At 39.3% G+C, this 14,658-nt stretch overlaps 1 protein-coding gene across 3 annotated transcripts in view; it reads left to right on the top strand.

Moving 5' to 3' along the window:
* The window catches only part of Washc4 (WASH complex subunit 4), a 59,488-nt gene extending 47,474 nt beyond the window's left edge, over positions 1-12,014 (top strand). For all 3 annotated transcript variants that reach the window (XM_027392517.2, XM_027392516.2, XM_027392518.2), the window contains 7 exons: positions 680-746; positions 1,442-1,528; positions 3,440-3,587; positions 5,603-5,699; positions 6,521-6,717; positions 7,292-7,391; positions 9,887-12,014. In XM_027392517.2, the coding sequence (XP_027248318.1) occupies positions 680-746; positions 1,442-1,528; positions 3,440-3,587; positions 5,603-5,699; positions 6,521-6,717; positions 7,292-7,391; positions 9,887-9,954 (764 nt within the window). In that variant the 3' untranslated portion in view covers positions 9,955-12,014. The remainder of the gene's footprint in view (positions 1-679; positions 747-1,441; positions 1,529-3,439; positions 3,588-5,602; positions 5,700-6,520; positions 6,718-7,291; positions 7,392-9,886) is intronic.
* Positions 12,015-14,658: the final 2,644 nt, after the last annotated feature.

Here is a 14,658-nt window from a genome sequence, read left to right as displayed (position 1 = left end):
CCTGCAGTTTGCCCCTGATCCTCAGTCATTAGACAGGTACGCTACCACTGAGCTCTGTCTTCAGCCACATTCTGGCTCTGTGTTCACGATAGAGCCAGTATAATTTGTCCACTGATTGGGTGTGAGATGTGAAAGGAAGGAAGGCGTCAGGGGATGTGTCAGTGCACTTGCTCCCAGCAGCTGCATGGATGCAGTTGCCAGTTCTGAAAGAGGAAGTATAGTTGGGGATAAAGACTTGGGTGTAATGAAGATTTTAAGTTTGTCTTTGGTTCATAGGTATTAGTACTTGATAAAAGTCTAGAGATCAGAGGAGTCCAGGCTAGAAAGACAAATTTGGGAGATTTCCTGACACCATTTCAGAGGGAGTGTGTGAGAGTGTGTGGGAAATTATATTGTAATTTTAAAATGTTTGATCATTTTAATGAAGCTAGCAATTAATGATTTTATCAATTCAATTACACTTAAATTATTAATGTTTATATATGTCTAAATCTAACTTTTAAATACATAACTCTGCAACAGTTTTCCTTTTTATAGAATAGAAACTAAAATTAAAATGTAGCAGAATATTTTGGTGTTTAGTAGTGGAGACTTCTTGGTTGGCTGCTTTATGTAACTTGTCCTGATTGTGAGAATTGCTCATATAATGATGTGCTTTTTTTGTGTGTGATTTTTGAAGGTAATGCTATGGGCTATATAAGAATGATAAGATCTGGTGGTCTTCATTGTAGCAGCAATGCCATTAGGTATGGATTCAAACATGATTTCTACCTTGTTTGTGAAATTTTATCTTTCATAATACTGTAGACAAAGGTGTTTGTCTTTATTGGGTACAATTTGAGACTGTGGACCTTTTATTACTGCCTGGCCCTCTGCCCCCTTGATGTGTACTCAGTAAACCAGTTTACTTCATAATGAAGAAAGCATTAATCTTAACACCTGAGGAATTTTTTTTCTCTTAAACATTAAGATTATACTAGAGAAATGGTACAACATTTTTTTGTTTTGTTTTGTTTTTCGAGACAGGGTTTCTTTGTGGCTTTGGAGGCTGTCTTGGAACTAGCTCTTGTAGATCAGGCTGGTCTCGAACTCACAGAGATCTCCTGCCTCTGCCTCCCAAGTGCTGGGATTAAAGGCGTGTGCCATCACTGCCCAGCTAAAAAAGTTTTTAAAAGAAAAAACTATTTTTAAAAATATTTCTCTAAAAGTGTAGTGAATTGATTTTTATCAGCATAACTAATGAATGTAAAGACGGCATGATTTTTGAATATCAAAATATAATTACATATAAGACTTGATTTAGAACTAAAGTGATATTAACAATATCACCCGAAATGCAGTTTTTCCTAAATCCCTTTCGCTGTTTCATAGAACTTTTCATGTATGTGTGGTTACATATATTTTACTTGCCCCATGAATTTCTTCTCAAATTGTCATGCAGATTCGTGCCTGATCTTGAAGACATTGTGAGTTTTGAAGAGCTAGTAAAGGAAGAAGGGCTTGCAGAAGAAACACTCAGAGCAGCCAGGTAAGCTGGGGAGTGAAGATGTGCTTCCAGTAGACAATACCAGAGGCAGTGAAAAGACAGCTGCCACAGTGTTTGCAGTCTCAACTTCGGAAATACCTTGTTTCTGAGATCTTTCCCACTTGACTGAACAGTGGTCTGGAGCATGCTGTCCACATGCAGCTACCAGTCACATACTCCTGTCTGGAATGACTGACCTGACCGTAGGTGATGCCTAAGACCTCATTTGTAAAACTAACTCAACCAGTGCTGAAGACATGGCTCAGTGGTTAAGAGCACTTGCTGCTATTGTAGAGGACTTCATTTCCCAGATGCCACATGGAAGCTCTGTATGGTGATGACTAAAAGTTAGTGGAGGCCTGCTTTCAATGAAGAGTTGAATATACAGATGGTCCCTGAACTAAGTAAATTTTTTTTGTTGTTTTGTTTTTTTGTTTGTTTGTTTTTTTTCGAGACAGGGTTTCTTTGTGGCTTTGGAGGCTGTCTTGGAACTAGCTCTTGTAGACCAGGCTGGTCTCGAACTCACAGAGATCCGCCTGCCTCTGCCTCCCAAGTGCTGGGATTAAAGGCGTGCGCCACCAGTGCCCAGCGAACTAAGTAATTTTAACTTTAATCTCTATGATGTTATAAAAAATGATAAGCAATTCAATTGAAACCATATTTCTTGTTTTTAAATTTGGTTCTTTTGCAGGCAAACACTGCAGTGTAATTGTTGTGATGTCGGGCAGGGGCAACAGGAAGCAACTCCCAGCCAGCCTGGAGATGCTTAGGGAACCACAGGGTACACTGCAGCAGTGTGGTCTGCTGCTAAGCTGTGCTGTTCGGTAGCGTAGGGGTATTCAGTGAGGTTCTCCTTCATTTTCCACTTCCCGTGGAGCCAGTTTATTAGGATGTAACCAGCCACAGGATGAAGAGCATCTGTAGTTGCATCATGTACATCTTAGAGAACCTTCCACTGGTGGAGGTTGAGAATAGTAGTGGTTAAACTGAATCTCCCAGCCATGGCAGCTGCTGGTTCTGGAGATCATAAGAGAAGTTCGGCTCCTGAAAGAGAACCAGATGGAGGGTAAACAGATGCTAGAACCATTAGTGAGGAGGTTTAACACAGCAGAATATATTTATAGTGAACATGGGTTCTCAAGAAACAGAGACCCAGCCAACAAGGTCACTTAAAGGATGACATGCTTGCTGTCAAGCTTGAGGACCTGATTTCAAGCCTTAGAACCCACATGGTAAAACAAGGAAACCAGCTCCTGAAGTTGTTCTCTGACTTGTACATGCTCATGCACTTGCTTGCATACACACACATGCATGCACACCTACACACCTACACCCTACACACCTCACCTACACACACACACACACACACACACACACACACACACACACACACACACACACACACACACACACACACACACACACACACACACACACACACACACACACACACACACAACACGAATGCTTTAAAAAAATGAATGGTGAGATGGCTCAGCAAGTAAGAGCACCTGCTACAGCCTAACAACATGTGTTTCACTCTCAGAACTCACTGGGCTAAAAGAAACTGACTCCCAAAGGTTATCTTCTGACTGCACACAGGTGTGTGCATATGTGAATGGCATGTGCACAGTCATACACATGTGTGCATGAACACAGTACATAAATACAGAAAGGAAAAGAAGAACTACAAACTACTCTTTAAGCCTGAGGATGCTGTATTCTATTTTGGGGACTAAATTCATTAAGTAATACTGATTAGTTTCTGCTCATTCTGAAGTCCAAGGAAATTTCATGCTGTTTCCTGATTTGAAATGGGATTACTTAACCCAATGAGAGACCTGGATTGTTAAAAAGTCACTCCTTTGAAAAGGAACCAAGGAATGTTTTGTTTTGTTTTGTTTTGTTTTGTAGGCATTTGGACTCGGTCCTCAGTGATCATACCCGAAATTCTGCTGAAGGCACAGAATATTTCAAAATGCTTGTAGATGTTTTTGCTCCAGAATTTCGAAGGCCAAAGAATATACATCTCCGAAATTTCTATATCATTGTCCCTCCTCTAGTGAGTATTTGAAAAATTAGAAGTGACTTTTTAGTAGGTATAAATACAGATTCAGTTTCCATAAAGCATGAAGTATATTCATACCTCTGGCTATCAATGGAATTATGATGTCAGGGATTGTGATGAGAGCTTGGACTTGCAGCTGAAGGTTCATAGCTAACAGGTTTTTATTAATGGCAAGAGAAAGCCTGGTAATGTCAGTCACTTGAGTGTATGTCCTTACATGTATGCCATAGAATCTTCACACAGAATTTGGGCATATAATCATTTTAACTGCTTCCTGTAGATTAGTTTATTATAATGTCAGTTTTGTTCCAACATATCTTTTTGTGATAACTTCTTTTCAGTCATGAATACTGGCACCTATAATAAATTTGTAGTGCTTTCTCCTAAAATATTTGTTTTCTTTGCTAATTCCATAGTTGCTATTTAAAAATAGGTCAAGTTAAAATTATAAAAACAATTATTGCAGTGAGAGAAATGGACTTAGGAAGGTATATATTATCAGTAAATCTGTTCTTAGAAGGTTTCTGTACCAAATGATTCTTTCAATTTTTTTAGTAGATGTCTTTAAAATCTGAACATCTACAGGCACGTGATAGGTTTTTATTACATCTGATTTGGATCGAGAGTAGTTTGTCTAGTTTGCGGTGTGGCTCACTCCATGGATCGCTTTTCTAGCATGAGTCCCTGGGTTCTACCCACAACACTGCATATTCTGGATGTGGTGGTCCATCCCTGTAATCCCTGCTTTGGGGAGGTAGGTAGAAACAGAAGGATCCAGAGTTCAAAGCTATCCCTGGCTAGCTTGAACTATATTCGATGGTGTTTCAAAACAAACAACAACAAAACTGGAGACACGGATCAGTGGGTACAAGCACTGGCTCCTTTTCCAGAAGACCCAGGTTTGATTCTCAGAATCTATATGGTGGCTTAGAGCAGTCTGTATCTACAGTACCAGGGGATCTACACCCTCTTCTGATTTCTATGGGCTCTGCATATGTATGGTGCATATATATATATATATATATATATATATATATATATATATATACATACATACATGCAGGCAAACATGCATACACATAAAAACAAAAATAAAGAAGAAATTTTTAAATGTCTAAAATAAAGGCCCCCTTTTCTCGGAATCACTAATTACATAGTATAGGAGTATCATCACCTATTAGAAATTGTTACCCACCACGGAACCTCTTTCTCATCACATTTTCTGTTTCCTACATCTGTTGTTTACTGTTAGTTTTATAACTCTGATGTGGCAGAAGTGCTCATATACATCTGCTGAGTGCCAAGGTTAAAGATGTGTGTTATTTGGTAATACTGTACTAACTTGAATTCCCCCATGGTTCTTTAGTCTGGAGAACATTATATTCAGGCCGTGCATGGTAGGCAGCCATAAAACCATTGGTAAGTTTGGGAAGAGTCTGGATTTTTGTAAAAATTCAGGTATATAATAGACTAAGTGTAGTACAAAGACAGTGTGCTTTATAGTCTGGGTTCAGGGGGAGAAGATAAATATAAATGAGCTGCCAAAAAATATCTAATTGGGAGTCATAAAGACTTCACAAATTGATTATGATTGTCAGATATTTTATAGTTAGTGAGAGCCACTACTAAATTAATAGTGCTTTAGGATGAGCTGTGAAGGCAGAAGGAAGGATTGCTTTGTTAAAAGTGCTTACGTTTTGAGGTAAAGTGAAACCAATTTCTGCTCCCCACATTTTCTTGTGTTTGACCGTGGGTCTGAATCTTCTTAGAGTCAGTTCTCACTCTAAACTGTGCATAGTAACTTCCAGTGAGCACTGGGCAGGGTAAGTGTCGATTGAGGGAATTCTCTTTAGAGGACTTGGCAGAAAAGCCCTCAGCAAGAGGCACTTTACCCAAGGCAAATGTTCAGTAGCTGAGAAGAAATTCTGTTTGTAGTTCTTGGAATGTCTGTTATAGCAAATTCAGATTTTATTAGCTCAATTGTTTTTCTGTATCTTATCTACTTTTAGACTCTTAACTTTGTAGAACATTCTATAAGCTGCAAAGAGAAATTGAATAAGAAAAATAAAATAGGAGCTGCATTTACTGATGATGGTTTCGCCATGGGTAAGCTTAATAGAACTATTTTTCCATCAGTTTTGTGTCTCCCTTAAAGTGGGTTCTCAGAGCAATTGCTTGAAAATAAATTTATATATTCCTTATAACAGGCTGTTTCCTCTAAGCAGTGCCTGCTGTTAGTACTTGATTTAAAAGAGGCCCTTTCTTTCTTTCTTTCTTTCTTTCTTTCTTTCTTTCTTTCTTTTCTTTTCTTTTTTTTGGTTTTTCGAGACAGGGTTTCTCTGTGGCTTTGGAGGCTGTCCTGGAACTAGCTCTTGTAGACCAGGCTGGTCTCGAACTCACAGAGATCCGCCTGCCTCTGCCTCCCGAGTGCTGGGATTAAAGGTGTGCGCCACCAATGCCCGGCAAAAGAGGCCCTTTCTATCATCGGTTTTGTCATTTAATACCATTCGGACACAAATACTGTTGGTCTCATTTGCCCTTCTGTTTGGGCTTGCGTATTGCTGTTTTAGTTTTACATCTTATGTTTGGTTTCGTTGGTGCCTCTGAAGTGTCCTCATTTCTCTTCTGTCTGTCTATCTTTGGAAATTTGTATCGTGAGCATGTATAGCTCTGGTTTCTTGATGAAGTCCATGACTGTGTTTTTGTGTTTTTTATTCTTTTATATACTTTTCACCTCTTCCCCACCCCCTTAAACCAAGGAACCTAGAAGAGATTCTGATTAAGTTTATCATTCTTGCTGTGAAATGTGATTTGAAAGTGTTGATTCAAGTGGCTAGCTTATTGCTTGGAGCTGTGGGTGCAGGAAAAAGACAGAAGAACTTCTGTACTCACTGAAATTTAAAATTTTATTTTGCTAATGACTGTAGGTGTGGCTTATACCTTAAAGCTTTTGGATCAGTACCAGGAGTTCGATTCACTTCATTGGTTCCAGTCTGTTAGAGAAAAATACATAAAGGAGATAAGAGCCGTTGCTAAGCAACAGAATGTACAGTCAACTAGTCAAGATGAAAAACTGCTACAAACCATGAACCTCACTCAGAAGAGATTGGAGGTCTATCTACAGGTAGTGGCCCTGGGATCCAGATCTCTGACTAACTTTTGATGTGCATTGCATTTGATATCTGAAGCCATATGAGATTATAGCAGTAAAAGGAATGCATGTTAGAATTTTGGAAGCCATTTGGTCATTTAAAAAAAATAGGTTGGGCTGGGCAACATGCCTCAGTTGATAAAGTGCTTGTCCTGAAAGCCTGAGGACTGGAGTTGAGAGCCCAGAGCCCATGAAAAAGCTGGGAAGGCAAGTTGCCTGTAGTTCTAGTACTTAGAAGGCAGACTTAGGAAGTGCCCTCCAGCAAACTGCCTAGCTAGTCTGCCCAGAATCAGTGAGCCTCGGGCTTGAGTGACAGACCATGCCTTACTGTATGAAGAAGAGAGTGATTTAGGAGGACACTTGACTTCAAACCCTCTCCACCACACACACACACACATACTCATGTATGTGTGCATGGATACCCAAACACACATGTGAACAGACTTGGACACACCACACACATATGTGCACAAGAATGGCTAGGGTGCTTAGAACCCCTTTAGAGACATTAACTATTTCCCTTTTTATTTAAAATTTTCTCATGCAGGAATTTGAACTGCTTTATTTCTCACTGAGCAGTGCAAGAATTTTCTTCAGAGCAGACAAGACTGCGGCTGAAGAGAACCAAGAAAAGAAAGAGAAGGAAGGTTAGTGAGTGGCATAGTTGTGCAAAGATCAGTAAGTCCTGGCAACAGACACCCGTGTTCTATTTTCTTGTCAGGTATCTTTTGGAAAATAACAAACACCTAGAAGTAAATCTTTTACTAACACCCATATGGTCACATGTGATGTGGAAGAAAGGTGTACTTTATCCCTTAAGTCACTGTTGTAGTTCATTTAACAGAAATAAATTGAACATGCTGCTTTCTTTTTCTTACTGCTCAAGCTTATATCAAGATGGAAGGAACAGGGAGGGAAGGAGGCTGATTGGGTGCAGCTGGAAGCAGCTGTGCTGCATAGAAGACTGAGATGACAGTGGTGGTGAAGGTGGTGTGACATCCTGGCGTGTGGAGTGGCATGATGAACAGCACCCACTCTGCATAGTGAGGTCCACACAGCGGGGCATGCTGTGCCACTATGGAAAGCCTGGTGCCCATTCTAGTCTGTAGGGTGATGGAGGCTGACACACTTCGTTCAGGGTGCAGGAGCCAAGCTTGCTCAGAGCTTCACACTTAAGGTCTCCATTTTTCTCAGACTTGACATGGAAGAATAATTGTCTCCTCTGAGAAACACATGGTTCATTTTTCTCTGTTGTGGAAATTACAAAACTTATGTAGGTACAGGAACTAGGTATCATTTAGAATTTTATGTTGTTTTTCTTACCATGTTAATTTTCATAAATTGAGATGTAAAATATTTTCATAAAGTAAGGTGATTTTGTTGTTGTTTTTGCAGTGAGTAGAGGCTGTTCATTTGGATAGACTTATTTGAACCAGTTTATTCTTGTCAGTGTTACATATGTTACAGGCTACTTATCAGTGCTAGGTATTAGAAGCATATGCAGGTTTTTTTTTTTTTTTTTTTTTTTTTTTTTTTTTTTAATCCATGAGGGTCTTTTTAAGATCTGGACTATAAGCATGTGCTGAAAATGACTCCAGATGCATAGTCTATGTAAAGTGACAACTGTCCATGTACTGTTTGGGTTGGTGTTCAAGACAACATAAGCAGGCAGATGCATCTGAAAGAGTGTGAGCTGGGATTATCTAAATTGTGAAGAAACAGTTGTAGCATTGGTTTCCTGAGGCATTTCATAGTGCATCTGACTTTGCAGATTGTAAGTGGGTTGTGTATTTGCTCTAAGGCCTGAGCCTGAAGACAGCCATAGCCAGCCTGACCTTCAGGTTCATTCTGTGGAGCTCCTTGCTGTGTCTCATTCTTCAGGCACTGTCAGGCACTGTCTGGTGATGTGACTCACAGGCCTAGCCAGTCTTCTCATTATGACTATGTTGAGCTGCAGGTGGCTCCATGATGAGAGCTGCTTTGTTAAGTCACCTGTTGGCATACAATATGTGATAACGCATATTTTGCACAAAGTGCCAATATCATGGCACAAACAATAAAAGGCTGCAGTGGTGGCACACACATTTAATTTCAGCACTTGAGAGGCAGAGGCCAGCCTGGTCTACCAAGAGTTTCAGAAAAACCTTGTATCAAAAAAACAAAAAAAATAAAAAATAAAAATAAAATAAATAAATAATGAGCTGGGACAATGGCTCATGCCTATAATCTTAATATTTGGGAGGGTGAGGCAGAAAGGGCTACTGTGGGCTACATAAACTCTAGAGCAGTCTGGCCTACAAAGTCTCAAAAAGTAAAATAAGGGGCTGGGGACTGTTAAGTAGAGAAAAGATTTAGAGAACCTGGGTTCAAATCTCCAGCATACATGTAAAAGCCAGACATGGTGGCAGGTGTCTGCAAACCCAGCTCACCCATGGGGGCTCACTGGCCAGCCAGTCTAGCCAAACAGAAAGTCCTGGTTTCTGTTATAGAGACCCTGTGTCAAAAAACATGGGGCTGAGGAAATGTCTCTACAGTTAAGAGAACTGGGCCTCTTTCAGATGACCTGGGTTTGGGTTCACTTAAGAGGATCTACATGGCAGTTCACAACCATCTATAACTCCAGTTCTAGGGGATCTGACACCTTCTAGCCTCCTTGGGCACCACACATACGTCTAGGCAAAATACCCATGCACAAAAGAAAAAAAAATTAATTAAATTTTTTTTAAAATGAGGAAAATGATAGAGGCAGATACTCAATGTCCATCATCTGGTTTCCATGTATGAGTGTATGTACATATGCACATACACACATGTGCACATACATCCATACCATACACACAAACTAAGTAAAATGAATACTCTTTGCTGATGGCAGTTACTCATCTGGATTTGTGAAACACACATCCAGCTGTGTTTTCATCTGTAATGGCAGTATATCACAATGGTGGTTTCTTGACTGGATCAGCTGGACGGAAGGAAGAGTTCTTAACATTTAAACAAGGTAGTATAATTTGTGATATTAGAAAAATACTTCATTGGATGAAACTCTATAAATTGATACTTAGTAGTATAGGTTTTTTCAAATTGTATTTATTTTTTTAAAAATTGACAAATATTTCCATTGATATTTGCACTCTTTCAGAGGAAACTAAAACAAGCAGTGGAGATGTACCTGAGGGCTCTGTGTCTACGGATCCTGTTGTGAAATGATGGTATGAAATCATCAGAATTGTCATACTTTTCCAGTGACATGGATGATATAGACTGCTTGATAAATTGTCATTTCCTGGGTCACATCATGGAAAGTTCTGTATGGCAGTACTCTAGAGTCAAGCCCATTTTATTTCTAATGCTCTAGTTATCAAGGGCTGAGAAGCAGATATTAAAATTGGATCTTTGTCTGGAGTGTAGGCTGAAGATGCCCCTGCAAGACTCTTTACATGAAGCTCTGGAAGGGAAAGTCCAGATTCCCATTGCTCCCCATGTCCTGTGTTATGTGCCCAGGTCCCCATTGCTCCCGGTGTCCTGTGTTCTGTGTGCTTGTCATTTGGGTGTGTCTGTGATCCATGTTCATCTCAAATCATGGGAAAGTCAGTGCATATACTGTGTACACAGCCAGTAAATACTCGATTTAAAAAGAGTTGAGCTTGAAATTTATGAAACATCTATATCAAAGACTGTGAGTCTGCATTGATGCTAGAGGTGAGGCGGGGTGACCGTCTGTGCAGTGTGGCTAACTGGTGATCCTTCCTGTGTTGTTCAATTCTGTATGACTCACATGAGCTGCTGATGTCTTTGATGAGACATTTTATAATAGTTTACATTGTTTTGGGAACATTTATCCTTCAACAGTTGCTTTAAATTTAAGATTTACTTAATCTTCAAAGAAAACTCAGATTAAGCCATAGACTCCCACTTGAAGCTTCACTAAGTCTGAAAGCATTCTGTGATACTGGGGGAAAAAAGAATGAATTATCCTACATCCAAACTCAGGTTTCTTCATTACATTAGGTTGAAATTTTGGTGGCAGTTTAGACAGATTTTTTTTTTACTTTAAATCCAGTATAATCTAAGACATATGATTAAATAATAACTGCACTATGGCAGGCTTAATTTACCACTGTGAGAATGAGCCTAGTAAGTCACTTTCTGATTTTAAAAGAACGAAAGATTGTGAGTAAATTAGTTCCCAACAAGCTACTAGCTTTATTTTTGTAAAGTATGCTAGTAAATAGTTAAGTGGATTAATCATGGCCTTTTTGAACGTTTAATAATATGATGCCTTTTGGATGAAAAGAATGGTTTAAAACTTTAAATGTAATGCAGACATTTTTTGGAAATGCTTGTTTTTCTATTACATTTGCCTGCTTAACCATTTCTTTGGATAAAACTTGCAAATAATCCTAACACTTAGAATTCTGACATTGTTCCTTAGTTCCAGCTTTTGGAGTGGAGATATAGGGCTGTGCCTGGACTTACTGGTTAGGCTTGGTAACTTTCCCAGCCCAAGCTAAATACTATGACTGTTAGGTCAGAAGAACCAGAATAGATTGGAAATGTTTTTATTATATAAACGTGGCTTAGAGAATTATGAACAAAGGATGGATTAAAGGCATTTAATGTTTGTAATTGATACTAACTGTAGAGATGGCCCTAAAGCATGCTGCATAATTAATAATTTATATTTTCATTATTATAAATGTTTATATTAATGATACTGGATTTGATTATATCAGATTAGTCACCATTTTATAGTACCAGTATTTTCTTTTTTAAAAAGTGTTCACATACTGACCCCCTGGACACTTAAAATTGGGAAGGAAGTGACAGATAATTGTTTTACCTTTAGTTAGAAGTAATGTCACTACAGTCTGGGTAAATTATAATAAGTTTGTGTATTTGAAATAAAATCTCTGAAGAGATTTAAATGGTGTTAAACTGCAGACAGAGCAACAGGGCTTCAGTGTATTCATGCTTGAGTTAATGTATACATTGGATGATGCTTTTCCTTGCTAACTATTTTTTCACGAATACTGTAACTTAAATATTAACATGAGTGTTTTGTTGTAAATTCACAGAAAACTTAATGATGTTCCAATTCTCAGGAATTAAGAGCTAACCATAACATTGTCAGTTCTAATTAGATTTTGTAAAAGACAGTAAGTTTGTTATCTCACTGGTGGGCGTGGGGGGGGGTTGGTCTCCTTTTCCTCAGCTCTAATAGAATACATTATGTATAATAAAACATTAATAAATATAATTTCAGAATTGTCCTTCCCTTCAATGTTTATGATCAGAATTGAATGTCTTTCAGCAGTAGCTGTTGTTAATGTAGTTTTGGTGGTGTGTGAAGCTGAGGATTGACCTAGACAAGCAGTCTGCTGAGTGGTACTCCATCCTGGAACCTTTCTTAGGTACCCCTTACCTAACCAACCTCCCTCCCTACCTCCTTCCCTGCCTCCATGCACATAGGCAAAAACTTCCAAGTATGGAATTGGGATTGCATGTCTGTGTACTCCAGATAATGGATTTCCCTTTCCTTTATAGACTCTTGATCATTCACAGGGTGGTTCTCTCAACTAAGAACAATCGTGAAGTTAACTTTCTTTCCTAGTCCTGTGACAGGCTAGAATAAACATGTAATAGAGTTTTTATTTTTCCCTTACAGTCTTGCTATCTGTATCTCAGCCTGGCTTTATTCTTATAGTGTCCTTGCTTTGGCCTTCCACATGCTGGGGTTATAGGCATGCACCATATGCAACTTGCCTAGAAGCCAGGTCCTGACCCTGTCTGTTCTGTGTGCTCCATGTCCTGCAGCAGAAGTTGGCACAATAATAGTATTTAGTGTGAAGGTTTCTAAAGACTTAATTTGTTTAATATAAAGCATTTTTTTATATATTAAGAAACAGTATTAGAGCCAGACAGGTGGCATATACCGTATTCCAGCATTTGGGAGAGCCAGGAAGAATCGTGAGTTTGTGGTCAGCCTGGGCTAGATGGTGAGACCGTGTCTCTGTAAGAAAGAAGCAACAGGCTAGGCGGTGGTGGCAGACGCCTTTAATGCCAGCACTTGGGAGGCAGAGACAGGTGTATCTCTGTGAGTTCAAGACCAGCCTGGTCTACAAGAGCTAGTTCCAAGACAGACTGCAAAGCTACACAGAGAAACCCTGTCTCAAAAAACCAAAAAGGGGGGGAAAAAAGCAACAGTCAGTACTTACTGAGTTTATATAGCTAGTGTAAAGTTTAGGTTGTTAATCTCTATTTCCTTAGGTACAAATACATTTGATGTATGTGTTACTAATCTCTGGTAAGTAGCTCAACTAGTTGTAGACAATATACTACTGCTCCCATTATCATTAAGCTGTGTCTGTATAGTATTAAAACATCCATGAACACTATGCTGTAATCTGTACAAAAGGTAACCTAAAGACCGACCCCACACTGGGAATGAAATTGGCAGCTTCCTACCTTTTCATTCCTACCTTCCTGCCCTTTTAGTTGGGCGCATGGTAATCTTACTTTTAATGTGCTTTGAATGCATTAGTGTAAGTTTTGGTAAGTTGAGACAAAGGACCAAGTCACCCGATGCTCCTGGCTTTTGAAAATGTAAAACTATGTAATGCATATAATAGACCATATGTGAAGCACTTGGGAAGCTACTGGGTAGGTGGCTTAGTCCCACCACTTTGGAAGTCCCCACTGCTGCTCCACCTCCTGTGGGATCAGGTAGTGGTCATCTGTCCCTGCTTTGTCACAGCCTTTTCCCCCAAGTAATTACAGTTAATAGAAATGAATGTGTTGTGACTTTATGCCTTTAGTTCAGTATTCTGAAGTTCTTTCATGTTGATCCATAGCTATAGTTGATTAAGTTTTCTTCTCTCATATTTGGTTACATGCATGTCAGTGTTTTATTCTTCTGTTGATGACTTGGTGTCTGTAAGATAGTGTAATCATTTTTATACATGTCCTGGGATGTTTACTGAAACCAAAAGGTGCTAGGACAGGTGCATTTTGGATTGCACTATGGAACATGAAACTGACCCCATACCTTCTGTGGATTTGATCTGTTGCTTTATTCCTGCCGTCTGCTATGCATATGTGGCTTTTACTTCGTGGTTATTTGAGACAGCATATTTGTTTCTAAACCCTTGAAACTGGTAAGATTCTTGACTTTCTATGTCCTAACAGTATTTTATATCATTTAGGTACTTGGTCTTGTGTGTTTGGTTGTCTTTGCTCAGTTCATGTTTTCATTCTGTCTGTGGTGTTTTGGGTGTGGTTAGTTTGACACCAGACTTTTTGTTTGCTTCAGGTTTGCATGGCTTGTTTTAACCAGTCTGTGTAGGGCTTTAGTTGTGTTTGCTGTGTATGGTACTGGGAATTAAACCCAGGGGCTTGTTCGTGGTAGGCAGGTGATAGGGCTCTGAGCCAAAGCCTCAGTCTAGTGCTTTAGTTTTCAACTTAGTTACCACTGAACTTCATCTCTGTGACCCCTCTCTCTGAAAAGTTTAGATGACTGTGAGTCTTGCAACTCATAAGAAACTCCCAGTTGTTACAGAAATGTCTAAGGTACTTGTGAACTCATTTTAGACTATAGAATCTCAGGTTCATTTAGGCCAGTTTGCTGGACTTGATGAACATATCAAAGGGTGGGTCCTTCTAACATATCTTATGTGATTATCTTAGTGTGGGGTAGTAAAAGGCTTGTTTACTTTTTGTGGTATATGCATGTGTAAGTGTTCCTGTGGGTGCACATTTGCATTCCAGAGGATGGTGTTTGGTTTCCACTTTATTTTTTGAGACAGGCTGTCTGACTGGTTTATTGGAGTTAGAGTGGTTTTAGACTGGAGTCTAGCAACCTCAACTAAGGTCCTTTTGCTTGGACAGCAAGAGCTTTACCCATGAGTAAGCCGT

The sequence above is a fragment of the Cricetulus griseus genome (assembly GCF_003668045.3).
Source record: "Cricetulus griseus strain 17A/GY chromosome 1 unlocalized genomic scaffold, alternate assembly CriGri-PICRH-1.0 chr1_0, whole genome shotgun sequence".
Classification (NCBI taxonomy): Eukaryota; Metazoa; Chordata; class Mammalia; order Rodentia; family Cricetidae; genus Cricetulus; species Cricetulus griseus.
Note: the sequence above shows the minus strand (reverse complement) of the source record. Positions and strands in the feature narration are given on the sequence as shown.